At 49.4% G+C, this 27,685-nt stretch overlaps 2 protein-coding genes across 2 annotated transcripts in view; one reads left to right on the top strand and one right to left on the bottom strand.

Annotated features, from left to right (window-relative positions):
- The window catches only part of LOC125428827 (mamu class II histocompatibility antigen, DR alpha chain-like), a 75,877-nt gene that overhangs the window by 16,829 nt on the left and 31,363 nt on the right, over nucleotides 1–27,685 (bottom strand). The window lies entirely within an intron of this gene.
- Nucleotides 93–27,564, top strand: LOC125428820 (H-2 class II histocompatibility antigen, E-S beta chain-like). Its single transcript, XM_048489497.1, has 6 exons — nucleotides 93–225; nucleotides 8,878–9,156; nucleotides 13,702–13,983; nucleotides 16,116–16,229; nucleotides 17,876–17,899; nucleotides 27,259–27,564. The coding sequence occupies exons 1-6, from the start codon at nucleotides 129–131 to the stop codon at nucleotides 27,270–27,272; spliced, it is 810 nt and encodes a 269-aa protein (XP_048345454.1). The 5' UTR covers nucleotides 93–128; the 3' UTR covers nucleotides 27,273–27,564.

The following is a 27,685-nucleotide window of genomic DNA, read 5'->3' as shown; positions in this document are numbered from 1 at the left end:
CGCCAGAGGGAATTCTCATTGGTGCTCTTTTGGGCCGCGGCCCAACCTCCTCCCCGGGACTTCAGAGGCCAAAGTCATTTCCCTCCCCAGCAGGGAGCAGAGAAAGTTGGGTTTTCCGTGGGGCAGCCATGGGGTCTGGAGAGATCCTGCCAGTGACTTTCCTGCTGATGGTGCTTGTGGATCCTTCCACGGTCCATGGAATGGAAGGAAGAACCAAGCCCCCAGGTAAGCACAGCTGGGGGTGGGTGGGGGTGGAGTGTATGGAGGAAGGGGGAGGGGGGTTCAGAGACCCACTCCCACGGTACTTTCATTTGCTTTATTTTCCATTCTCTTCCATTTAATTCTCTCACAACAACCTTGTGAAATTGGTTAGGCCAATGAGCCTCTAACACAGTCTTATAGTCCCCTCTCCCCAGGGGGGTTGACCCCCAGAGAGCCTGATTCTGTGCCCCACTTACTGCTGAGCCTACCTGTTCCAAGACTACTGGGAAGAGCCCCCCTTATCCCACCCATGCTTGGTTGCTGGGGAAGTCAGAAGCCTGAGGAATCTCTGCATAATGTTGCACACAGTGGTGGGATTCAGCAAGTTCGCATCACTTTGGCAAAAACAGTTGTTAAAATGGTGCTTGTAAACAACCGGTTTTTAAATTGGTTCTGGTGGGTTTTCTGGGCTGCGTGGCTGTGGTCTGGTGGATCTTGTTCGTAACGTTTCGCCTGCATCTGTGGCTGGCATCTTCAGAGGTGTATCACAGAGGGAAGTCTGTTTCACACTGTGTCCAGATTTTAAATTATTTGAATCCCACCACTGGTTGCACATGTGTAACCTCTTTCTGTGGGGCAGTACTGGAAGGAGTTGCAAAGAATTAAATTTAAAACAAAACAGTTTACTTCTAAGAACATAAGAAAGAGCCTGCTGGGTCAGACCAGAGTCCATCTAGTCCAGCTCTCTGCTACTCGCAGTGGCCCACCAGGTGCCTTTGGGAGCTCACATGCAGGAGGTGAAAGCAATGGCCTAAGGAGGCAAACTGTAGCCCTGAGGCAAAACCTGAGCAAAGAATGGGGGATGGGGCACCCCCTTTGAGGGTCCAAAGTTATGGACCCTCAAAGGGGGCGCCCCATCCCCCAAACCAAACTGCACCAAACTTGGGGGGTCCCATCAGGAGAGTTTCCACATAATACCCTGAAATTTTGGTGCCGATACATCCAAAAATGCGCCCCCTGCAGGAACATCCCAGAAATTTGCCCAAGAATCTTTGTTCTGCATTAAGTTTTCTGTATTGCTGTCAATGGGGGTTGCAAGCGGGGGGAGGGGGGGCACATGTATGAAGGCACAGTCTCAAAACTTTCATGGTCTCATCAGGAGACTGCCCTGATGATACCCCCCCAGGTTTGGTGCAGTTTGGTTCAGGGGGGCCAAAGTTATGGACCCTCAAAACTGTAGCCCCCATTTCCTATTAGCTCCCATTGGAAACAATGGGAAATGGGGCACCCCCTTTGGGAGTCCATAATGTTGGACTTCTTGAACCAAACCTCACCAAACTTGGGGAGTACAGATAACAGATAACAAGCCTTTATTGGCATAAAGCAGTACAACAATAATAAAAACAGATTAAAAAGCATATACAATACAGGATATACATAAGAACATAAGAACATAAGAACAAGCCAGCTGGATCAGACCAAAGTCCATCTAGTCCAGCTCTCTGCTACTCGCAGTGGCCCACCAGGTGCCTTTGGGAGCTCACATGTAGGATGTGAACGCAATGGCCTTCTGCGGCTGTTGCTCCCGATCACCTGGTCTGTTAAGGCATTTGCAATCTCAGATCAAGGAGGATCAAGATTGGTAGCCATAAATCGACTTCTCCTCCATAAATCTATCCAAGCCCCTTTTAAAGCTATCCAGGTTAGTTATACATGTTAGGGCGAAGGAAGCTATACATGTTAGGGCGAAGGAAATCTACTGGCATTTAGTAATTTCCAGAAGAAAGTCTGCCACTATCATACAGAGAGAAGGATCAGGGTTGTTCAACAAGTAGTGTAATCTAATTAAATCGGGGAGATCGGGTAAATGTAAAGGAGTGAGATTCACATACTTGGATCTGATTTCCTTGGATCTGAGACAGTGAAGTAATTGGTGGGCCAGAGATTCAACTGAGCCATCGTTACATGGGCACAACCTTTTCGCCTTTTCTTGCTTATTAAATCTGCCCTGTAACAAGGCAGAAGGCATAACATTAAACCTGGCGAGCATTATGGCTCTCCTTTGAACAGGGTTTATTAAGCAATACAGGTAGTGTGCCAAGTGGCCCCGTTCAAATGGGAGAGAAAAGTACACGGGGGAGCACGTTTTCTTGGCTGCGGTGAGTAGGGTAGAGAACTCTCTATCCAATAGTTGACCTTTTAATTTCCTATAAGCTTCTGAATAGGACAAAGGGCAAAGTGAATCCACTGACAGTCCAATGGAGGCAATTTTTTCTTCAATTATGGAAAACCAGGGGTTGGAATGGGTGTCAGAGAGCAGACGGTGGACCAGGGAATTACAGTCCGAGAGAAAATGTATTCACAGCCAGAATCTAAAAGTCCTCAGCCAAGCGGCTGATTCCAAGGAGTTTTGACCTAACTCCAGACAAAGGGCTGCATAGGGCACACAATTTGGGAGTCCAGTTATCTTGTGAAAAAATTTGGATTGAAGAGAATTCAAGGAGTGGTTAATAGCTTGAATCCAAATTGGGACTCCGTAAAGCAATCTCGAGGCGACTTTGGCATTGAAAAATTTGAGGGCAGGAGGGATAAAGGAGTGGCCACTGCGGTAAAAGAATCATAGTAGTGCTGACATACTGTTAGATGTAGCTAGGAGAGCGGCCTTCCTCTGGGTTGCCCATGAAAGGTTAAAGGAGAATGAGAGGCCAAGGTATTTATAGCACTTAACCTGTTCAATTTGGGTGCTTTTCATTGCCCATGTGAGCTTCTTAAAGCGCCTAGAGAAGACCAATACCTTGGTTTTTTTCATAATTAATTGTCAGTCTGTTGGATTCACAGTAATCCACACAGTGCTTCATTAAGCGACTGAGGCCAACTCTGGTTCGAGAGAGAAGGACAGCATCATCTGCATAGAGCAGAATTGATACATGGGATGTACCCAGTTTTGGGGCATGGCTGTTCACTGCTGAGAGGTCAGAGGGGAGGTCACTTAAGAAAAGATTGAAGAGAGTGGGGGCCAGGACGCAGCCCTGTTTGACCCCTTTGGAGATTGAAATACTGTCTGTCAAAAGGCCTTCGTGGGAACACTTGATCCGGCAACTGGTATTTGTGTGCAGTTGCCTAATTAAGAACAAGAGTCTGGCATCAATGTTGAGGGCAGCCAGTTTTGTCCAGAGAAGTTCTCTCGGCACAGAGTCAAAGGCAGCTTTTAAATCAACAAAGGCAGCATAGAGTTTGTTATCTGCATTGATTGAATATTTACTGGCTAGGTGTAATAGCACCAAGGCGTGGTCCAGAGGAGATTTCCCCTTGCGAAAGCCTATTTGTTCAGCCCCCACTGCACCAGAGTGGGAAAGCCACAGCTGAAGTTTCTTCAGTAGCAATTTGGCATAAATCTTCCCTATCACTGAGAGGAGGCTGATGGGGCGGAAGTTGGCAGGCTCTGAGTGACTTCCTTTTTTATGGATGGGAAACACAGTCGCAGACAGCCAAGTCTTGGGTAGGATACCTGAACTGTTTACTTGGGTAAAAAGAGTGGCCAGGATAGGGGCCCACCAATCAGTATGAAATTTCAGAATCTCTGGAATTATAGAATCAGGGCCAGGGGCTTTCCTTCCTTTAAGGTCCTCTAACAGCTCAACTACTTCTTGAGATGAGACAGGAGGCCAGCTTGGTAAATCTAAAGGGATGGGTGAAGGAGATCCATTGCTTAAAATATCGTCATTAAAAAGTTTGCTAAAATAGTCATGCCAAATATCAGGGGTAATACAGGTAGGGGTAGGAGGCTTGCATCGGTTAAAATTATTCAGGACAGCCCAGAGTAGCTTCGAATTGTTGGAAGTTACTGCAGAGTGGAGACGTTCCCATTGGGTGTTGACATGTTCCATATGGTTCTTCCTAATTAGCAGGCGAAAGTTGTTTCTACAATTTATTAGTAGGACGAGGAGGTCCTGGTCTCCTGAAGCCCTAAAGTTCCGATATAAGGAGCGAATTTGACTATTGTGCTCCATGCACTCTCTATCAAACCAAGGTGTTCTCTTTCTGTTTTTGCTGGGATTCCCCACGTTGGGCGTGGAAAGACCAACCACAATTTGTTTAAGATGATCTTCGAAGCTGGTAATAGTCTCCTGGGGGGAATCTGCAGTGAGAACAGAGGATTTAAGGCTGGTTAAGCTGGGGGAAATGAGTAAGTTTTCAGTGACTAAGGCCAGTTTGGGTGTCCAAACTAGTCTGGGGAGCTGTTCATTTGGTGGTGAGGAATCTGCATGTCTGGCCTCTTGATGTGATAAAACAAGTCTGAGGGGAAGGTGATCACCCAGCAGAAGATCTCCAATCTGGAAGGATAAAACAGATGATCTCAACTCTGTTGAAATGAGGAGATAGTCAATGACACTGCAGCCATGAGGAGAAACAAAGGTATAATCTTGAGCATGGGTGTAGCACTTTAAGCCGTTAAGCCAAAGTTTGTTGTGTTTGATGGCCAAGTGAATTAGTTTCCTACCAGCAGCGTTGGAGTGAGTGTCCTTGGAGTCGCGAAGGGCAGGAAGTAAGAGTGAGTGGTAGGGTTCATCATCAAAACCTTCCTGCTCAAGAAGGGAAGCTAAATTGGCACCTACTCTTGCATTAAAGTCCCCCATTAGAACAATCTCAGAGGAGGGGTGGCTACATTCAAGCTCCTCAATATAGATGGATAGATTATCCCAAATTTCACACAAGGTAGCTTTCTGAAGACCAGGAGGGACATAAATATTAACAAGGACTAGAGAGAGATCCTCCCAAAGAATCTGAACAGCCTGAGCTGTCTGAGCGAAGGAGGGTAGGGCCTGTGCCTGGATTGACTGTGGAACTAGGATGCAAAGGCCACCGGAATAGCGACCAGACCTAGACAATTTGGTTGCTGGAAGGCAGAAGGACTTATAGCTCATAAAGCAAATATGATAATTGGCCCACGTTTCCTGAAGGAGAATCACATCAGCCTCTCTGAGGTAGTCACAGAAGAGAGGGTTTCTGAGCTTGTTCCCCCATCCTGAAATATTCCATGATAGGATGGAGAGGCCAGCTGGAGGTTGGCGTCATTCGGTGTGCTCTAGGTCCGTGATTCCAGGAATATCAGAAAGGATGCAGCCATTTCTGGAAGGTAAGGCTGTTCTAGTGAAAGGGGGCAGTGCCAAGGGTCTCGACTTCGGCATAGAGTTCTCGACTGAGAGGATCTCTGGAGGGCACGAATTAGAAGGATTTGTTGGTGCAACAGGACCTGCTGAGGAAGAGTCAGCATGGCTTTTGCAGAGGCAAATCCTGTCTTACAAATTTACTAGAGTTCTTTGAGGGTGTAAACAGACATGTGGATAAGGGGGAACCAGTGGATATTGTCTACTTGGATTTCCAAAAGGCTTTTGACAAAGTACCCCACCAGAGACTGTTGAGAAAACTCAGCAATGAAGGAATAAGAGGGGAAGTCCTCCTATGGATTAAAAACTGGTTGAGGAACAGGAAACAAAGGGTGGGTATAAATGGGAAGTTCTCACAATGGAGAAATGTAGGGAGTGGTGTCCCCCAAGGATCCGTTTTGGGACCAGTGCTCTTTAACTTATTCATAAATGACCTAGAAGTAGGGGTGGGTAGTGTGGTGGCCAAGTTTGCAGATGATACCAAAATTATGTAGGGTGGTGAGAACCTACAAAGGGATTCTGTGTAAGAGCTCCAAGCCGGACCTTGATAAATTAGGTGAGTGGGCTAAGAAATGGTAAATGCACAGTTCAAATGTAGCAAAATGTGTAAAGTGATGCAACATAGGGACAAAAAAAATCCAAACTTCACATACGCTACAGGGGTCAGTGCTGTATCAGTCACAGACCAGGAGGAAAGGGATTTAGGCGCCTTAGTTGATTAGTTCCATGGGAATGTCAACTCAATGCATGTAAGCAGCTGTGAAAAAAAGGCAAACTCCCTATGCTGGGGATAATTAGGAAAGGAGTTGAAGAATAAAACTGCAAGGATTGTCATGCTCCTTATATAAAGCTTGCATTAGTGCGACCCTTGCAGACTTGAGTACTGTGTTCAGTTCACAATGGTCGCCACATCTCAAAAAGGGATATCGAAGAAGATAGAAGAAGTGCAGAGAGAAGGTGGCTTCATGAGGGATGATTATTGAGGGATTGGAGCACCTTCCTTATGAGAGGGAGAGGGGCTGCAGCGCTTTGGGGCTCTTCAGTTTGGAGAGGGGGGATATGACTTGAAGTCCTTGTACCAAAAAAAAATTATGCATGGGAGATGGAAAATGTTGACAGAGAGAAATTTTTCTCTCTTTCTCACAATACTAGAACCAGGGGGCATTCGTTGAAAATGCTGGGGGGAAGAATTAGGACTAATAAAAGGAAACACTTCTTCACACAACGTGTGATTGGTGTTTGGAATATGCTGCCACACAGGGGAGGTGAAGTGATGGTCACCTAACCTGGATAGCTTTTAAAAGGGGCTTGGACAGATTTTATGGAGAAGGTCAATCTATGGCTCACCAATCTCTTGATCCCTCGCTGATCTCCAGATTGCAAATGCCTTAGCAGACCAGGCGCTCAGGAGCAGCAGCAGCAGAAGGCCATTGCTTTCACATCCTGCACATGAGCTCCCAAAGGCACCTGGTGGGCCACTGTGAGTAGCAGAGTGCTGGACTAGATGGACTCTGGTCTGATCCAGCAGGCTAGTTCTTATGTTCTTAAAACATTTAACATTTACGCTTTACAGTCCTGTTAAGTTTGCATTTTCAAGTCATATTTACAGTCTACTGATATTGCCAAGTCCAATTCTTCTTTGCTGCTGGTTGGCTTTTGAAGATTTCATTTTTTTTAAATAAAATTTTTATTGTATAGAGTATTGTTATATTTGTTACATTCAATATGTGTATTCCAACTATACATTTTTTCTTTTTCTCCCCCCTTCTTTTCATTGATTATTCAAGCAAGCAGCAGAAGGTTCATTCTTCTTATTCCCTTGTTCCATAGTTCTTCGTTAAATCCAGCTTCTTCCATCCATTTCTCATACAATGTCCATAATTTCATAATATCTTCTAATTTCTCTTGCCATAGTGTATTTTTTGCCAGTCTCTCAAAAATTTCTAGCTGTATTTGTTCCCAGATATATTCTAACCATTTTGAGACTGTCCATTTCTTGTTATCTTTCCAGCCCAATGCTAACACTGCATGTGCTGCTCTAATCATTATTTTATACATTAGTTCCGCTTTTGAAGATTTCAGAGGCTGAGTGAACAGGATTCAAGATGATGAAGGTTCCTGGAAAACTCTCACCATTTACATACACAAAAAACCCTGAAACAATAAATTCTGACATTTACAATATAGCAAAAATATAAACTCCCTTCCCACTAGTTCCCAACAACATTGCAGTTACCTTAAACAAGGTGTTAAGGGCTTAATAAAATCAATCCAGGTCCCAGCCTGGTAGTCTGGATTCCTCCAACCTCATGAGTTCTGCAGCCTTCTGCTTCTTTTCAGACTCCACCCCTTCCTGGGTCATCCCATTCTTACACAGGGGTTACACATGCACTCACACACACAAGCACACCTGCGGTTCCCACCTGGCCCCTTCCCACACTTTGAGTCCTTCTAAATAGGGCCATTACCTGGGGGTTGGAGAACCTCTGCAGGCAGTGGAGAAGTGAATGTAAAAGGAAAACCAGCCCAAAAGTCCCCTGAGAATGGGGGCACCATCTTGTTGGTCTCTAAGCATTAGATAAAGAAATGGATATGGCCAGGATATTCAGTTTGGGGTGGTCCAGTGCTAAAATCTTGAGGATCCATGAAAACCCATCTTTTGGAACTATGATGTCCTTGCGCCACTACAAGACCATAAGGTGGTGGGTGGTTTTCGTGGAACTTCCTATACACTAAGCTATGATCTACAACATGAGGGTGGTTTTCTTCTCTTTCTTTCTTTAATAATAAATCTTTATTGAATTTCCACACCAAGCAACATATATATCACTCAGAAAACCACTATGCACAATTTACACAACCGTAAAACAAAACAAACAAAATACCACATCTGATTCACTTCCTGCTAGCCTCACATTTTAATTGTAATGTAATTTCTAACAAACCTATCTAGATTCTTACAATTTTCGAAATTAGTATATAAACTATTACTAGCAACTGTATTCTAAACTGCTCCTAGTGTACCACCGTTTTACACTGATTTAGACATTTATATATTCCTACAAACAGTTCTTAACCTTGATGTTGTAAATATGTTAACAAACGCATAAAAGATGTTCTTTGCTTAGTTTAATTCACAGGGCGGGGGGCTGTCTTGTGGGGAGGGGGCAAGAGGAGCTGCTGTTTCTCCTGCAGAAACGCCCATGGCCATCCCTTTCGGTCACGGGAGAGTGTGGCGCCGGAAGCCCCCCACGTGACAAAACGGGGTGCTCCTGAGCCGCCCGCCCGGCCTCCCTTCAGGCCTTCTGCTCCCCCAGGCCCTGAGGAGAGCAGGAGCCCACCTGCAGAAACGCTGGGGGGCGAAGGAGGGGGGCTGCGAGGGGCGCCGGGAGGAGGCGTGGTCCCCGGGCGCCATCCCCCCCCCCCCATCCTCTGCTCTCCGCGTCTCGTCTGGGGTTGGGGGTGTTTGTTGTCAGAGGTGACTCTTCTCTCTGCCCCCCCCCTTCAGCCCCCCATTTCGTGTTCCAGTCGAAGGCCGAGTGCCGCTTCGCCAACGGGACGGCGGGGGAGGTGATCTTCCTGGACAGGTACATCTACAACCGGCAGGAGTTCGTCACCTTCGACAGCCGCCGCGGGACCTTCGAGGCCGTCACGGAGCTGGGGGAGCCCGACGCCCGACTCTGGAACAGCCAGAAGGAGGGAATGCAGTACACGCGGGCCGAAGTGGACTCCTTCTGCCGCCAGAACTTCGCGGTGGACGAGCAAGACGGCCTGGTGGCCAGGCAGAGTGAGCGGGGCGGGGGGAGGCGCCGGCGGGGGCGAGAAAGCGGGAGCAGCGGCGGGGGGAGCAGCCGGGGAAAGCGAGGGGAGGCGCCGATCCCCGCGCGGGGTGGGGGTGGGCTCCATGCTCCACACACGCGCACTCCCGCCTCGAGGGGCGCCTGGCCAGAAAGATCCTGCCTGGGGGGGGGAGCAGAAACGGGCCGTGCAGGAAGTAGCGGGGGGGGGGCAGGTTGGAGGGGGCGGATCCAACCCGGTCTGCCAGGTCTGAGTCCACCTGCTCTTCAGCACTAAGCTCAGGCTTGCTGAGGTGGGGGGTGGGGAGAGATTTCTACTTCTGGAAGGAGCCCCTCTCCTCCTGCTGGGGGCGCTCCCCTTAGAACTTGGGGGAGGGCAGGGGGGGTCGAGGAATTTAACCTCTCCGGAATGATTCTCCTTGATTTAAGGAGGGAGGTCCATCCAGAGCTCTTTGCTGACTTAGGCTTTTTTGGGGGGTGCTATACAGTGGTGGGATCCAAAAACTTTAGTAACAGGTTCCCATGGTGGTGGGATTCAAACTGTGGCATAGCACCAATGGGACTGGGCGGGGCACAACGGGGGCGGGGCATTCCTGGGCAGGGCTGTGGCAAGGATGCGCAGGTCCTTGGGTGGGAAACGAATGCACACAGGCGCAGGCTGCCATGCCCGCCGGTGCACCTCCTGCTAGACTGCTTCAAGTTCTGCGCGCTACTGCTGAGAGGAGGGGCATAACTAAGGCAAAATCACGTGGCAAAATCACCCATTAGTCACCCCCTCTCGGCACCCACAAATAATTAGTAACTCGGGAACCTGTGAGAACCTGCTGGATCCCACCTCTGGTGCTATATTTTGCCAGCACTTTGGGACAGATCATTTCTTTTCCCCACTTCTGCAGGCCTGGTTCAGAAATCTGGGTGTGGGGAGGGGAAGGGAGGGAAAAAGAGTAGGGATTTGCATTTTGAGTAGGGATGTGAAGAATTCGGTTCTTCAGATTAGAGTCTGCTGCTCTCGACCATTACAGCAGGCTGGTTCTCCTGGGTGACCCCCAATCTCCTGCAGGTGGGGCAGAGGCAAAGGTCTCTTCTTTGTTCACTTTGGTACCCAGTTTCTCTCTCTCTCTCGAGACATTTGTGTTCTCGTTACATCCTCCAAGTTTCATAAAACATTATTCATCTGCTCGCTTCCTCAAGACCATTGTGGTTGTGCCGCATCAAGGCCTCTTGTCTGTTTGTCAGAACTGTGGGTTTTCCTCGCCTCCTTCAGCCTTTCTCCTTTCTCAGCACCTACCAGTGCATATTGAAACTGACATTTTCCTTCACCCATTGGCATCCTGGTCTTTATTTAAGACCCTACTAGAGCGTGTGTCCAGTTCTATGTCTTGGTTAGTACTTGAATGGGACCCCAAGGAAGTCCCAGTTGGATGTGCAAACTGCCTCTCTTTGTGTTCACCAGGATGGCCCAACCAAAAGCAGACCCCCGAAGCTAAGCAGGGTCAGCCCTGGTTAGCATCTCAATGGGAGACCACCCAAGAACTCCAGGGTTGCTACGCAGAGACAGACACTTAATGGTGCCAATCCTGTGTAAAGTGGGGAAAATAACATCTGTACTCAGTATATAGAACTACAGGATTAGTTTTCCAAACAGGAGCACCCTAAAATCTTTCTCTTTTTTTATCCCACTGTTACTCTTCTGGGCTTATAAGAACATAAAAACATAAGAACAAGCCAGCTGGATCAGACCAGAGTCCATCTAGTCCAGCTCTCTGCTACTCGCAGTGGCCCACCAGGTGCCTTTGGGAGCTCACGTGCAGGATGTGAAAGCAATGGCCTTCTGCGGCTGCTGCTGCTCCCGATCACCTGGTCTGTTAAGGCATTTGCAATCTCTGATCAAGAAGGATCAAGATTGGTAGCCATAAATCGACTTCTCCTCCATAAATCTGTCCAAGCCCCTTTTAAAGCTATCCAGGTTAGTGGCCATCACCACCTCCTGTGGCAGCATATTCCAAACACCAAAGAAATGTTTCCTTTTATTAGTCCTAATTCTTCCCCCCAGCATTTTCAATGAATGCCCCCTGGTTCTAGTATTGTGAGAAAGAGAAAAATATCTGACACACACACACCCCAACCTTTTGGGCTCACTCAGTGACACTCTCTTCTATCACACTGTTTATGATGCAATACAAATCATGTGTTTTGGGATTTGCAAAAACTGCCCAGAGATAGTCCCGGGTGAAGAGAATGAGGCCTTTGGGAGAACATTTGTGGATTGTGGACTGCCCAGTCAGGCAATCCAATGACCATATTACACTGAAGAGGAACTCCGCTGGCAGCTGTTAGCCATTATAGTGAATGGGAACCTCCATGTGCAGAGTCAGTCTACCCTGAGCACCAAATTCTGGGAAGAAATGAAGTCAGAAGAAACCCTCCTTCTTGTGAGCTTCCCAGAGTCAAGAAAGGAGCAGCCCCTCCCCCACAGAGGTGACCCTCAATCAGGAGTCAAAGGAGAATTTAGTGAGTTCCTTGAATGGTCCAAGGTGTTTCCAGAGGTTTTTCCAGATGTGGAAGCACCTGCTATTTCTGCCTATTGAAGGGGGCTTCCAGAGGGTTACAGCTGACCCAGTAGAGCAGTTCAGGGATTATTTGTTACCAGGAAGGGAATGCTGATTCGATCCTGCAAAGACCCATTCGTGTTCAGGAAGCAAAATGGGAGAGAGTGTGTTTGTGCAGATAATGGAAGGAGATGTTCAATGTATTGTGGAAGGCTTTCAAGGCCGGAATCACAAGGGTGTTGTGGGCTTTCCGGGTTGTATGGCTGTGTTCCAATAGCATTTTCTCCTGACGTTTCATCTGCATCTGTGACTGTGATCCTCTGAAGATGCCAACCACAGATGCAGGTGAAAAGTCAGGAGAAAATGCTACTGGAACACGGCCATACAACCCGGAAAACCCACAACACCCTAATGGAAGGAGAGTTAGTGGATCATCCATAGCCTTGGTGGGTGGGAGAGGCCAAATATTGTGTTACTAGGAATGTATCAGCTGCAGACATGAATGAGAACAGTTTCCGTAATGGTGACTGGCGCAGACCAAGTGGGCACACACCTAAAGTTCCTCAGGAGTTCCTGTCAATCTTACTCTGTTGGGAGAACCACACCTGGTGTGTGTGTTTCCCTTGCAAAAGTAGCAGAGCGGCACAGAGGCTGAACACAGGGAAGCTTATCTGGGCACACACGCGTGGCTGAGCTTGGAAGAGAGAACTTCAGACACAAAAGAAAGTCAGAGTTGTTTGTAGTTTCTAATCTAATACAAAGAGTATTTATTAGTGAACTCCATTCTGGATAGAAAGATGGAGAGACAGGTTCACTAACTATTCTATTCTAGCTGGATGGAGGCGGATGCTCGAGGTATGCATCCTCTCCCTAGGCATGGTGAAAGTAAGATGGAGAAGTTCTAAGAAGGCGGAAGCAAGGGAGGAAGTCCCTAAGAGTATCAGTCTACATCAAGGGGTAGAGTCAGTCAGCATGATAGAGTAAAGGTGACAAATTCCTAAGTCCCTATCTAGCCACTAGCTTGCTAGTAAAAAACCCCTCTGTAGGATGAGGCAGGAAACAGTGTAAAATCCCTTTCTTCCAACAACTCTTACTGCCACTACTTTGGTATACTCATAGTTCTGTGAGGGGATTCTTACTTTTCCCTCCAAAACCGACTGCTTTTACCAGGCCAGATTGGGCACCCTTAAATTACTCTTGAGGCTTATTGTCAGGCAAACAAAGATGAATAGTTTATTTATAGAATGACAAGAAAATAAGTTACAGAAATGATTAAACATTTCTTTTTCTCTGGCAGGGATATTTTGCTAAGCACTTTCGTTGTTTCAGATATTCTGTTGTGGTTTCCAAACAATTATCTGGTTCAGTTTTGACAATCCTACTAAGCTTCCTACACAGGGAAAACTTCCTTCACAGAACTTGACAGATACTTAAATATCCAACTCCTTTCACCAAGAGAGGCACGCTGGGCTTCCCAGAGCAGGCTGTGGGGTATTCCACCTGGAAACCCACTCCTGACTCTGTTAACTAAATAATCCACACCCTCAGTGACTTCACTGTCCCATATCTAGGTGTTTTATCTGCAGAGACCTACAAATAAGCCCTCCATGTGATTAAGTATATTGCCCTTGAGATGACGTTTCCCTAGAACCTTGGCTCAGGTTTCACCTTCATCCTGGCCTTCCTAGTCCTTCACCAAAACTGGCTGTCCAACCTCTTGAGAACCAGAGCTCTCTCCTTCTCTCCTCTTTTCTTCCTTCTCCTCTCTCGATAACCCACCCTCTGGCCTTTTAAACAGCTCCAGTGCCAGCCAGCCAATCAGGTGGAGCTCTGAGTTAACTCCTTAAATTCCTTTTCTTCTGACAGAATTAAAATTAACCCTCCATCAGCTGTCCGTCACAGCTTCCTTTTCTAGATCAGTCTCTTTTGGATCAGATCTTTTGGATCTCCTGCGTCTCTAAAGTTTTCCCTCTTCTCACTCTTCAGCTCAGCCCACAGTGAAAATTTCCCACACCAAGGGAGACCCCCGGGCCCACCACAGCCTCCTCATCTGCACCGTGTCCGGCTACTATCCCTCGGAGGTGACCATCAGCTGGCTGAAGAATGGGCAGGAGCAGACGGAGGGGGTGGGATATGCAGATGAGCTCCAGAACGGAGACTGGACCTTCCAGAACCAGGCGATGATGGAGACGGTGCCTGAGGAGGGAGACGTCTACGCCTGCCAGGTGGAGCACAGCAGCCTGAAGGAGCCCATCACCGTCCTGTGGGGTGAGAGACTCGGGGGCTTCCCCCTTTTCCCCTCTCTTAGGGACACACAATCCCATATGGCTGGAGGGGAGTTCCAGGCTCAGAGGAGGAGCTCAGAGACTGAGCTGGCCCAGCTGATAACCTCCCAGGGAGGGTTCTGGCTGCATGGGGTGGTGTCAGATCCAGCACTGATCTTGCAAAGAAATTCTTACGTGTTCAGCAACCATGATGGAACCAAAGTTGGTGGAGAGAAAAGCAGTGGTTGATTTCTGAGATATCCCTCCCTGTGGCAGTTCACCAGGGGTTACTGACAAGGATGTAGGTAAGGGGTGTTCTCGGGTTTAATCCCCCCCATTGCATGTCCGAAGCTCAGCCCTCCGTTTTTTTTGGGGGGGGGGGTTGTATTTTTCAGTGTTTTTTGCTTTGTGGCCTGCAGGGGGTGCAGCTTTCAGGCTAGCAGCACCAAACTTTCAGGGATTGTTTGAGAGACTCTCCTGATGATACCACTCAGGTTTGGTGAAGTTGGGCCAAGAGGTCCAAAGTTATGGTCTCCCGAAGGGGGTGCCCCCATCCCGCATTGTTTCCAATGGGAGCTAATAGAAGATGGGGGCTACACCTTAGAGGGTCCATAACTTTGACCCTCTGAACCAAACTTCATCAGACCTGGGAGGTATCATCAGAAGAGTCTCTTACTGATACCACCCAGGTTTGGTGAAGTTTGGTCCAGGGGGTCCAAAGCTATGGACTCCCAAAGGGGGTATCCCCATCCCCCATTGTTTCCAATAGGAGCTAATAGAAGATGGGAACTACACTTTTGACCCCCTGAACCAAACTTCACCAGACCTGGCAGGTATCATCAGGAGAGTCTCTTACTGATACCCTGAATGTTTGGTGCTGCTGGCTTAACAATTGCACCCCTGACAGCAGGCACCCCCCAAATTTCCCCAGATTCTCCTTTTAAATCCACCCACTTTGGTATGGATTTAAAGGGAGAATGTGAGGTCTCCAGTTTAAACATTGAAAGGGATGCTGTTTCAGAGTGGGGGAGAATCCACCCCAAAACAGCATCATTTTCAATGTTGTTTTAACTGGGGATCCCAGATTCTCCCTTTAAGGTGGATTTAAAAGGAGAATTTGGGCTCTCTAGTTTAAACACCATTGAAAGTGATGCTGTTTGGGGGTGGATTCCAGCATCACAGTGGCTGGCCATGGTGGGGGGGGGGCGCAAAACTCAGATTTTGAACTCTGCTCCATTTCCCCCAGCTACACCTCTTCCCAGAGGGGAGGGCGGAAAGGGCTGCCAGCTGGGAGCCCAGCTGATGGGGGGGGGGCAGGGGAGTCTGCTGTCCCTGGCCTCCTCAGAGAGCTCCTTTTATAAGCATAGGGGCGGGGCTTGGGGAGGCGTGGCCACGTCCCCAGGGTGGGTGGGGGAGTGGGCCCGCCCCCGAACCCCCCCCCCATGAAAAATCTATACCTACGTCCCTGGTTCCTCACCCAGTTTTTTATCTTCTCACACCAATCTGAAGGTGGCTTCTGGTTCCTGCAGGCATAATTGCAAAATCTCTTCAGGCTCTCCCGCTCCTTTCTGGGAGGTTCATAATTGTCAGGAAAGATGCCTGATTTTGGGAAGTCGCTGGTCTGGAGAACAGGGTCTCCAGGACCTCCTTAAAGTCCTCTGGAGTCAGAAGCCGGGGGTGGGGGGTGGAGACCCTCTCTGTAACCAAAGGACCCCCTGCTCTCTGCTAAGAATTTCTTTGTCTCTGTTTTGAACAAGAAGTCTCAATCTGGGTCATTTCCCCTAAATTACTTATCGTTTGTTAGATCTTCATCAAGACATCTTTTTGGTCTTCCAGTGTTATGCTTCACTTTGGTAGTGAAACCACAGCAAATGCCCCCCAAAATGATGCATCTCCCCCCACCCCATGCCCTGCTCTGTCCGGGGGGGGTGGTGGTGGTGCAGGATTTGAACGGGGACCCAGCTGTGCTGCCTTCACAGTCCGGCCTAGACACTGTGATCTGCAAGGTCTAAGCTGAGTGTGGGCCACACCCTAGTGTAGCTCCCTGACTGGATCTCCCTTGAGGAATCTAATGGCTGAGAGGCCAGCCTGGCCCCGATCCATCTCCTCACATGACGCTTCTTCCTTTTCCCACAGAGCCAAAGATGTCAAACTCTTCCAAGAACAAAATGTGGACCGGAGCCTTGGGGGCCGTGCTGGGGGTGGTCTTTGGGGCCGTGCCAGTCTCCCTCTACCTGAGGAATAGGAGAGGTAAGGGCCTAGGGGTGGGGGACTGGAGAGAGAGGAATGAAATGGGGAGGGGGCTGAACAGTGCTGGAGAGGGGGCGATCCTTCTCCCTCTTCCCAGGGCTCTCCCAGCTTCTGCTCCCCATCTCTGAATTCGATGCCGCCAGCAAAAACCAGAGGCCGGGGTGGGGGGGTAGTTTCTTTCTTCCTCAGCAGTTCTGGTTCTGCATACCAAGCTGGTCTCCAACTATTAATATAAGCCCCCCCACCCCCAACCCAACAAAAACAGAAAGTGTGCATAATAGGCCACAAAGAATGAAACATATTTTTGTAAAGTGCTGACATTTAAAAAAAAATTAATCCTAGAGGTCCAGAAATCTTGTGTGTGGGGGGGAGGGGGGTGTTGGAATTTGCAGCTCTTGAGGACTAGGTGCTTGGTGTTCTTTGACATCCAAGGCGGACGATGGGAGAGGCCCCTCCTGCGTATCTCCCCTGGGTGGGGGAAGGGCGGGGACCGTGCAAAGGAAGGTCCAGGATTCAGAACAGGCTGGTAACTCCTGACCAGTTCAGGCTGGACCAATTCAGACAGGAGCAGCCCTTCGTTTGCAGGCAGAGGAAGGCATAAAGGGGGTTCCCAAGGCTCAAAATAGAGAGCCAACAAGGTTGGCTCTGAGTCGTCATCATTTGTCCTAGATGTCACCTTCCAGCTCCAAAGTTCTTTAAGACAGACTGTTTGTGCTAGGGGACCCTGTGGGGTTACAGTGGACAGCTCAGTGGAAATGCCGGCTCAGCGTGGAAAAGGAAAACACCGTTCTGAGGGTTATTAGAAGGGGGGGGAGTCCTGCCGATATGATGGTGCTCCTGGATAGATCCGTGGTGCAGCCTCATTTGGGGTACCATTCTGATCTACAGACCTGGAGAAGAACAGAAGAGGGTGGCCAAGATGGTGAGGAGTTTGGAGCTCCTGTCCTGTGAAGAAGGGCTGAAATGTCTGGGACTTTTCAGCTTAAAAGGAGATGGCTGAGGGGGACCTGAATGAGGTTTATCAAATTATGCACAGGATACAGAGAGTTGCCAAAGAGGACATTTCCTGCCGCTCCCGAAAAAACTTGAAGGCATCCAATGAAGCTGATGGGCAGTAGATTCAGGGGATAATTAACGTGTGGGATCGGCTACTGAGAGAGGTGGTGAACTCTCCCCCTCCGGCAGTCTTGTAAACAACAGCTGGGCAACCCCTTGTCAAGGATGCTCTAGACTAGGCTGATCCTGCGGTTGGTTGGACCGGGTGGCCTGTTTGGCTCCTTCCATCTCTGGGACTCTATGATTCTAGGATGTAGTGATGGCCCCGGGCACTGAGGGATTGGACAGAATCCATGGAGGAGAGGCCTATCAGTGGCTAGCAGCCATCGAGACTAAAGGGAACCTCCACATTCAGAGGCAGTCAACCTCTGAATCCCAGTGCCAGGAGGAAACATCAGGGGAAGGCCTCAGGCTCTCTGCCCTGTCGTTGCCCCTCCAGAGGATCTGGTCGGCCACTGGATTGGATGAAACCTCGGTGGTCTGACCCAGCAGGGCTCTTGGGGGGGGGAGTCTTGTGGGGTGGGGCAGTTCATAGAAATCAAAACCCCTCCAAGGTCTTTGACGGTGTCTCTCGCTCTCTTTCTCTGTAGCATCTCTCAACGCACCTGCAGCAGGTAAGCCTCTCTGTGCATCTCTTCCAATAGTGTTACTTGGTTTTAATCTTGCCTGGGATGTAGGAACAGCCCACGGGTTAAGCCACTGACATTTTGCACCGACTTGTGAGTGTTCCAGATACTTCAGAAACGGTATCTCTATCATCCTTCCAGGGCCCCTGTGAGGTAGGCCAGTGGTGTTATCACCTGAACTGTAGATGGAAGATCCAGGTGACGTAGCTATAGAGTTTTTATGGGGTGGGTTGGGGGGCCACGCCCCACCCGCTCCTAGGGGTGTGGCCACAACTCCCCAAGTCCCACTCCCGGCCTCAGTGCATATAAAAGCAGGTCTCTGAGGCTGGGGACGGCAGACTCCCCTGCCCCCCCCCCCAAATGGCTGGTCTCCCAGCCAGTAGTCCCTTCTGCCCTCCCCTCCTGGCACAGGCATAGCTAGGGAAAAATGGAGCAGAGTTCAATATCTGAGTTTTGTGCCCCCCCCCCCCCCAATGGGTGGCCGCTGTGATGCTGGAATCCACCCCCAAACAGCATCACTTTCAATGGTGCTTAAACTTGGGACCCCAGATTCTCCTTTTAAATCCACCTTAAAGGGAGAATCTGGGGTCCCCAGTTAAAACAATATTGAAAGTGATGCTGTTTTGGGGTGGATTATCACCCACTGTGAAACAGCATCACTTTCAATGTTTAAACTGGGGACCTCAGATGGGGCGGTTTGAACCCTAACCCTAACCCCCCCCCCCTTACCTACATCCTTGGCGAGTCACCTCTGAGGTCTGATGGATCTCTTTTGTCCTCCCCACCCCCAGCATGAGGCTGAGTGTAACTCACACATCTTCCGGCATAACTTGCCTGACTTTCCTAAAATGAGCAGAAGAGGTAGAAGGAGGGAACTTTGATGCCTCCCTCCTTCCTGTTGATTTCCCAAAACAGAGAACGCCAGACTAAAATGGTGAAAGGTCTGGAGCCCATGCCCTACAAGGAGAGACTTAGAGTGCTGGGCATGTTCACTCTGTAGAAGAGAAGGTTGGGGGGGTGCAGGTGACAGGATAGCCATTTTCAGATATTTTAAAGGATGTCGTGTTGAACCGGGAGCAAGCTTGTTTTCTGCAGCTCCAGACATTAAGTCAAGGAGTAACGGATTCAAGGTGCAGGAAAAGAGACTCCGCCTGAACTTTAGGAAGAACTTTTTGACTGCCAGGGCTGTTCAGCAGTGGAATTCATTGGAGAGTGGTGGAGTCTCCTCCTTTGGAGGTTGTTAAGCAGAGGCTGGATGAACATATGTCAGGGGTGCTTTGATTGTGTGTTCCTGCATTGCAGGGGGTTGGACTTGGTGGCCCTTGTCATCTCTTCCAACTCCATTTTTCTACAATTCTGTGAAACTCTGAGCAGATCATGGGGGGCTGGAGAGATCTCTGCCAGGGTAACAGCCAGAGTGGTGGTTTGAGTGTCAGACTAGGGCCGTGGTGGCGAACCTTTGGCACTCCAGATGTTATGGACCCAGTGGCGTAGCTAGGGAAAATTGAGCCCGGGACAAAATCTTAGTTTTGCCCCCCCCCCCCCCCCCGGCATATGGGCAGCACCCCTTCCCCTTCCCCACCATGACCAAACACCATCACATTATAGAACATGCCCCAACACATGAATCTGAACACACCCAGTGCTCCCTAGTTTAAACAACATTGAAAGTGATGCTATTTTTGAAGGGGGGGAATCCACCCTGAAACAGCATCACTTTTAATGTTGTTTAAACTAGAGAGCCCAGAAGGAATCTGGGGAAAATTTGAGGGTGCTTGTCAGGAGAGCAATGTTTAAGATAACAGTACCAAAATTTTAGGCTATCTTTAGGAGATTATCCTGATTATACCACCCAGGTTTAGTGAAGTTTGGTTCAGGGGGTCCAAATGTAAGGAATTCCATAGACGCAGAAATAAAAGGCTTTGGGAGTAAAAGTCCATTTATTAAGACATCTTAGAAAGCTCAAGTACACGCAGTGGCAGGAATGACACTTCCCGCCAGAAGCACAGGTTATAATACCAGTCACCCCATCCCCCCTTCCTGCTTCCCATGGGAACAGAGGCTTCATCTCCCGCTAAAGATAAAGTCTCTGGCCGATTTATCTGGCCCATCGCCCGGGCTGTGCAATGCACTCAAGGCTACTTCACCATCAACACCATTGAATCCTTTACACTTGCCTCCCCTAAAGCAAGACCCCTTCCCCCAGGTTTGTGTGTGGAAAGGCTGCGGTGGAAAGGGCAGCAAGCCATAAGGGTGGGGGCTTCAATGTTTTCGAATAAACCCATTGATTATACCCAGAGGAATAACTCCTCACCCAAGAAACTAAATATTGCCGCGTTTACATTAAAGCCGCAGAGTCCAGGATAGCGTCAATTTCGTAGAAGCTTGTGGCCATCAATAATAGTCGGTGGGGGCCTCCTCCGGCGGGTCGCGGCCAGGCACGTGAAGCTGGAGCCTCCCTTTGAGCAAGCTGCTGAATGGAAGACAGGATGGAGATATGTTACTAAGAGAGTTAGGGCAAATCTAAGCGGGCAGTAAATATCATTGGCCAATCACTTTAGGTAATCTGAAAAGGTCCCACAAATCTTCTTGCCAAGTTTGGAATATTTATGCAACGCCTCTGAGATTTTGTAGATAAATACACCCAGGAGCCCACACGCGAGGGAACTCTGAGCGTGTTTATCCGCAGTTTTTGGGAGTCCTTTGCTTGTTGTATAGGCATGTCTGGACCGACTTTCCATCCCTCGGCTAGGGATGAAATCCATTGTTGAAATTCTGGGGGTCCAAAGCAGCTGCGGGAGAAGCTGTGGCAACGGGCGGGAAGGAGCCACTCAGACACAATCTCAAAGGGGGGTTTTCTTTGTACTACTATGAACCGTGATTTGTTGTAGGCTGCATTCGCGAACGGAATAAGCTCGCACCAATTGTCTTGGTGGTAGTTGGTGTAAATAAACGTAGAAATACTGGCCTTCTAGGGTTCTGTTCGTTCTCTCCTCGCCTCCCCGGCCAAGCCACTTTGAACGTGGTAGGGGAAGCGGCGATGAAGCCGGGCGGCCCCCCAACAACCCTGCAAAAAACGCTTTCCAGAACTTCTTGAGATGAATTGGGGCCAAGGGTCGGACACCACCTTAACGGGGGCGAACATGAGACGGTAATTGTCATGTTGAATAAACAGCCGCCAACTTATGAGCCGGAGGGGATGGAAGCTAACATGCTGGAATAAAATGGGCTTGCTTAGAGAATAAGTCTACCACCACCCATAAAACCGTGACATTGCCATGGACTTTCGGCAAATCTGTAATCACCAATCCATGGAGGATGACTTCCCAAGGGCGGGAAGCTACCGTGAGAGGTTTCAATAGGGTCCATGGGGCTTTCCCCGGATGGTTTTGGCTTCTGCACAAAACCGAAAGGCAGCCTTTTAATGTATGCCTCAATGCCTTTGGTGCGCATTGCGCCACCACCCAGAACTGCCGGGCGGGCGGCTAAATGCAGAGTTTTCAAAAAAAAGCCAAAATGTCCAGCCGAACGGGCATCGTGGCAAGCTTCAAGAACTTTGCTTGCGGAGGGAAGGCATCGCATTAACATTCCCTCTCCGCCAAACTCCATTCTCCAAACGCAATTGGGAGTCTCCTTCGGCCGCTGGAGGCTCATGCAGCCCCGCCTCCTCCAATTCCTGCAGGAAAGGAGAGACGAGACTGGGAACGGGGGGTGGAGGAGAAGTGGACGCTTTGAGATCGGGTGGACAGCCAACCCCAACTGGGAGGTAAGAACAGTGCGTGGAATGTCTCGCAAGGGCAGCCCCACCCTCCTCAAACCGTGGTAGGCGCTGAGAGCTGCCAGCCAGTTTGTTGGTTTTCCCAGGGAAAAAATGGACCGTAAAAGAGAAACGAGAAAAGAAATCGGCCCAACGGGTTGTTTCTTTATGCATGGACATCTTGAGGGGGGGTGGAAAGAGCTGCTACAGGTTTTTATGATCCCACTCAAACTTGAAAGGGGTGCTTAGCCCTCCAGCCAGTGGCGCTTCAAGTGGAGAGTGCCGCTTTGATGGCCGCAGAAGCTCCCTTTGTCTCCCCTACAGTCCAGTTGAGTTCGGCACCAGAGAATTTTTTTAGACAAATAAGCACACACGGAACCAGTCTACCATCTTTATTTTTTCTGCAACAGCGCCTGCCCCCAAGCGCTTTGTCCGAAAAGGCGCCGCCCACGCGGAACCACAAACGGGAGATCCGGGTCAGGGTGCTTTAGGATAGGTTCCTCGTGGTAAACGGAGATTTTAATAGCTGAAAGGCTGTTTTGACATTTCGTGCAGACCAGAAAAGGGGGCCCCGGGCTTACGGATAGCGGATCTTTTACCCTTAGTGCGTAAGAGGTCTGTGAGGGAGAGTCAGTTCAGCAAATTGGGGTATAAAATCTCCATGACGCATAGAAATTAGCAAAACCAAGAAACGACTTGGAGTTTCTTTATGCGGTTGGTGGGGGGGCAGGCCATTGGAGGACTGCTTCAATTTTAGGCAGGATCCATTGTTAAGCCCTCGGCGCAGATCCCCGTAACCCAAATAGTCAATGGAGGTCTGATGAAAACAGCATTTGGAGAGTTTGGCAAAGAGAGAGTTATGTCAAGCAAGCCGCTTCAATACCTCTAACCAATATTTCCATGCTCTTCTATAGTTTGCGAAAGTAAATTAAAACGTCAATCTAAGTATAGCAACCAATTCCTTTGTACAGTAAATCATGGAGAACTTTCGTTGATAAGGGCCATGAAAGTTCTGGGGGCCCCACTTAACCCTCAATGGCATTATTAAATATTCAAACTGTCCAAACTTTGTGTTAAACGCAAGTAGTCAGGTGTTCATATCCTTCAGCAATTCTGACTTCCCCTGTAGTGTTTCTCAAGTCCAATTTAGTAAAATGCGCCCTTTTGCCGAAAGTGCATCTAAAAAAGGTCCTTGATCAAAGGCAAAGCGATATTTATTGGACAGGGAGACCGCATTGAGACCTCGCCGATAATCTGTGCAAAGCCGTAGAAGACCCATCTTTCTTTTTTTGACAAACAAAACGGGAGCAGCGCAGTGTGTGTTTGGTAGCCTACCGCATGAACCCGCGGTAAAGCAAGGTTCTCTTATCTAAGAAGGCAACGAAGTTCCTTCTCCTCATTGGGGACTCATTATGCGTAGATTCTACCCCTTTGGGTAGTTGTGCCCTTCGGTTGTATTAGACAATTTTACAGTCAGTGTCTCTGTGGGTGGTAACTGGATCGTGCATTCCTGTTTCCTGAAAAACTCTTGGCTAGATCCCGATATGCAGGTATGGGGATGCCAATAGAATCGGGAGATAAATCACTGAGGAAGCCAGAGAGGGGGGTGTGGGAGGAGACGTTGGGTTTTCTTCCCAATTCATGTGTTCACCACAGGGAGGGTCAGTGAATTCTAGGATCCTTTCTTTCCAAATGAATTTTGGTTCATGTAACAATAACCAAGGCATGCCCGCTAAAACTATGGAAGTTTTATTACCACTGGCGCCAAAATGAAACTAATTTTCTCCCAATGGTCGGCGCGAACGGAGGAGAACCGGCTGTGTTTTGTACTCGGGCCGGGTCCTTCGCTTCCGAGGGGGCTGCCGCCCATTTGGGTGAATGCATGGTAGCCAGCTTTGTAATTCGGTCTAGACCTAGCTCCTCTGCCACCTGGGGCAAATGCGTGATTAAGCTAAGTGGGAGCAGCCGGAATCCACAAGGCGCTGAAGCTATAATGCGAGTGTGTTTAGCGGGGTTGGCCAGAAATGCTTGAACAGTAATGAGCGCGGCCTTCACTCACCGCTGGCCAGGAGTCGGGCCCATGTCCATGGGGGCTGAAGAAAGGCAAACAGCTGCTTCCCCCTCCTCTGTCGTCGCCTTCGGTCACCGCTTTAGACGAAAGCCAGTGGGAGTATGCCCCTGACCTTCCGCGTAAGGGTTTGGCCGACGGAGTGCGCTGGAGCTGGAGTGGTTGGTTTCATCATCAGCGCCAGTTCTTGGGACAGTTGGCGGCTAGGGATGACCTGGCTCCTCCTCGCAGTAAAGACACAACTCCAAGTCGGCATCGACGGCGCTCAGAGGTGGTTTCGGTAGAGCGGCTGGCTTGGATTTGGTGGACACAGTAGTGGTTTTAGGGCATGGGCATACCTCCTGGACGAAGGCCGTGATCTCCAAACGAGACGCCACTCTGAGACCCCAACTGGATCCAATCTGCAAATGGTACAAGGAACCCGGGAATTAAAAACACCAAGCTTCATCGTGAAGTTTGCTGTCCACAGCATCCGAGAAGTATTCGGTGATTTCATGCCGCTCAGGGCTCACTCAGGAGGAAGTTCGAAAGCAGCCGCTAATTTAAATTCACGGACAAATTCTGCAAACGGGCGTGTTGCCTTGGTGGATGGTTTTGATGGTGCGGATAGCTTCATTCTCGGGCGCTCTGGATCTTGAAAAGCGCGCTCTTAAAGCTTTGGAGGAATGCGGGCACTGTATTTAGAGTCCTCATCCTGCAAATTCAAAACAGTCATCGTAACCGGAAGTCGGTTTGCTGCCCCATCCAGGACTGGAGCCGATGTCCCGTATTTTTTCGCTGCTCAGACCGGTATAGATCATCATAGTCTTCCGGCGGGCATTGGAGTTGCAAGATGAAGTAGGGAAGTTTGAAGCTTTTGTCCCATCAAAACGGGCTGGCATCGGGGTTTATAGTAGTCTCCGCTCGGACGGCTCTTTTGGCGCTCGCTGGGGAGGTGGTTGGCGCTTGGTTGAGCAGGTTGGGCAGGCAGCTGTTAAACGGGGGTCCGGAATTGGGGGCGCTGGCAGCGCACGTATTGGCTTTTGGGTGGCAGGACCCATAGGTACGTGGCAATCCCCTGGCACCGCATGATCAGTAACAGCATAGGCTCCAAATCCTTAGCCGCCCCTGGTCTCAAGCTGCCTCCTTAGTTCTCCTCTCCAACGCAGCCAGCTCCCTCCTCCTTTGGCGAAGTCAATGCATCTTGGTGCGATGCAAAGCAGCTTTTTCCCGCTCTTAACTTAACCGAAGTTCGGTCCCTGCTTTAAGGGCTTCAGTGAGTTCACTTTGCGTGCGCGAGAGCCTTGAACGCTGCCGCTTGTAAATCCAGTCTGACTGTTCCAGGACTTTATCATGGACTGACAGATTCTGGGCATATTGTCGCTGGAGCCGCCGCTTTGGCACGGCCGTCCAACTCGAAGCTGGACTTCTTTGGCGCTGCTGTTCCCCGGTCCCTCTGCAGGTTTTCGCGCTTTTGCTGCAACTGTGCCCGTTCCTCCTCCCATTAGCTGGCGCTCACGTTCCATGCCGCTTTGGCATCTCGGTCGCCCCACTTCCTCATCCCAGTCTTCTCTCGATTGGGAGAGGAAACCGGTCCGGGCTGGAATGCAGGCTTTCTTCAGACTCTTCGCCGGGTCAGGAAGCGAAGCCATCGGAGACACCGTGAGTCGTAGAAGATACCGGGTGGCTCCTCGAGGCACTCTCAGGTGCGGCCGCCGACCGGGATGGGGTCCGATAGGTAAGCTGCACGGATACCCTCCCACTCCAGGCTGAGTCCCGGTGTCCTTTGGACGGGCCCCAGTGCTGTGCCACGGTGGTTCCCTTTGGGGAGCATCACCAAAATAATATACGGAAGTCCAGGAATCGCTCAATGGATTCCTGGGTTGCCGCGATGAAAGGTGGTCAAGCTTCCTCGTCTCCTCCATGACAGGGTTGCATCTGGAGGTTTGTAATCCACACCTAAAACGGGTAGAGATCTCGATCCACAGGCGCCGAATCCATGGACAGCGCCCCAAACGCACTACATGGAAGTCCCCTATCGTTGCCGCCACCGCCCCTCGCTCCAACGGAGTAAAGGAAGACCTGCGTGCTGATACGAGGGGACGGGAAAGAGCCACCAGCGTAGGCCCGCTTTCCTGCCGGGTTTCTTCCAGATCTAGAAGGGAAAGGTCGGAGCTCCTTCTTTGGGGGCTACCGCGACCTTCCGCGTGAGTAACATATCTAACCTCTCCAGCGCAAGACAGGAGGTCCACTGCACAAGAATATATATGAATTAGGATTCCTGCCACAATGTAGGGCATTGCATAGACGCAGAAATAAAAGGCTTTGGGAGTAAAAGTCCATTTATTAAGACATCTTTAGAAAAGCTCAAGTACACGCAGTGGCAGGAATGACACTTCCCGCCAGAAGCACAGGTTATAATACCAGTCACCCCATCCCCCCTTCCTGCTTCCCATGGGAACAGAGGCTTCATCTCCTCAAGAAAGATAAAAAAGTCTTCACGATGCATCTGGCCCATCGCCCGGGCTGTGGAATGCACTTTCAAAAGGTTACTTCACCATCAACACCATTGAATCCTTTACACCAAAGTTATGGACCTTCAAAAGGGTAGCCCCATCTACCATTAGCTCCCATTGGAAACAATGGGGGATGGAGCACTCCTTTTGGGGGTCCATAACTTTGGACCCCCTTAACCATAGCCTTCACCAAACCTACAAGATTGGTTATCAGAAGGGAGACTATCCTTCATGATACCACCTAGGTTTAGTGAAGCTTTGATTCAGAGGGTCCAAAGTTATGGACTCCTCAAAAATGATAGCCCCATCTGCTATTAGCTCCTATTGGAAACAATGGAGGATGGGGTCACCCCCTTTGGGGGTCCATAACTTTGGACCCCCTGAACCAAACTTCACCAAACTTGGCTGATATCATCAGGAGAGTCACCTGACGATAGCCTGAAATTTTGGTGCCACTAGCCTAAAAACTGTGCCTCCTGCAGACCAAAATTGGAAAAAACAGTAAAAAATACAGAAAGCTTCAAACGAACCTGCAATTTTTCCGCCCACCACAAGGTGGCGCCCGGGGCGCTTGTCCTCGGATGTCCCCATGGTAGCTACGCCTGTGTATGGACCACAATTCCCATCAGCCCTGCCAGCATGGCCAATTGGCCATGCTGGCAGGGGTTGATGGGAATTGTAGTCCATAACATCGGGAGTGCCAAAGGTTCACCACCACTGGACTAGGGTCTAACAGATCCAAGTTTGAATCCTCACTCTTCCACGAAAGCTCTCTTGGTGACCTTGGGTCAGTCACACACCCTGAGCTTAACCCACCTCGCAGGGTTGTTATGAGGATAAAAACTGAGGATGAGGGAAAGATGCTGGAAGCAGCTTTAAGTCTCCATTGGGGAGAAAGGTGGGGTATAAATGAGATAAATAAAAATAAATAAAATCAATCAGTTCTTTCCTGGAGTACAGCTGGGCCTTTACCCCTGCATAGATCAGGGGCAGCTAATATAGCGTCTCTCCTTCTGTTTCCTGACAGGCCTCATCGGTTAGGCCTGACGGCTCCAGCTCTGACATCTGAGAAATCATTTTTTCTTCAGCAAACAAGATTTTCATATAGCTCTACTGATCTCCCTCCCCTGAACACAAACACACACACAGGTCGTACTTTGACTGAATGATGCTGAAACCGCTGGGACTGCTAGAAAGCTCACGATTTGGCGAGAACTGCTAACAATTGCTGCTTCGAAAAGGCGACAGAAATGGCTTTTATTGTTCTTTGTTGGTGACTAACTGGGGAGACTGGTTCCCTCTGGGATTTTGTCTAATTAAAAAACACTGTATAGAGAGTTGTCTGTGTGAGTTCTGGCTGAGCCTCTCCGTTTAGATTCTATCACACCCCCTCCTCTGAGGAGCTCCACACAGATTACAGAGTTATCACCCCTCACGTTGGATTTCCTCCAACG

The sequence above is a fragment of the Sphaerodactylus townsendi genome, linkage group LG03 (genome assembly GCF_021028975.2).
Source record: "Sphaerodactylus townsendi isolate TG3544 linkage group LG03, MPM_Stown_v2.3, whole genome shotgun sequence".
Lineage (NCBI taxonomy): Eukaryota > Metazoa > Chordata > Lepidosauria > Squamata > Sphaerodactylidae > Sphaerodactylus > Sphaerodactylus townsendi.
The sequence above is the reverse complement of the archived record's forward strand: the minus strand, read 5'-3'. Positions and strand labels throughout refer to the sequence as shown.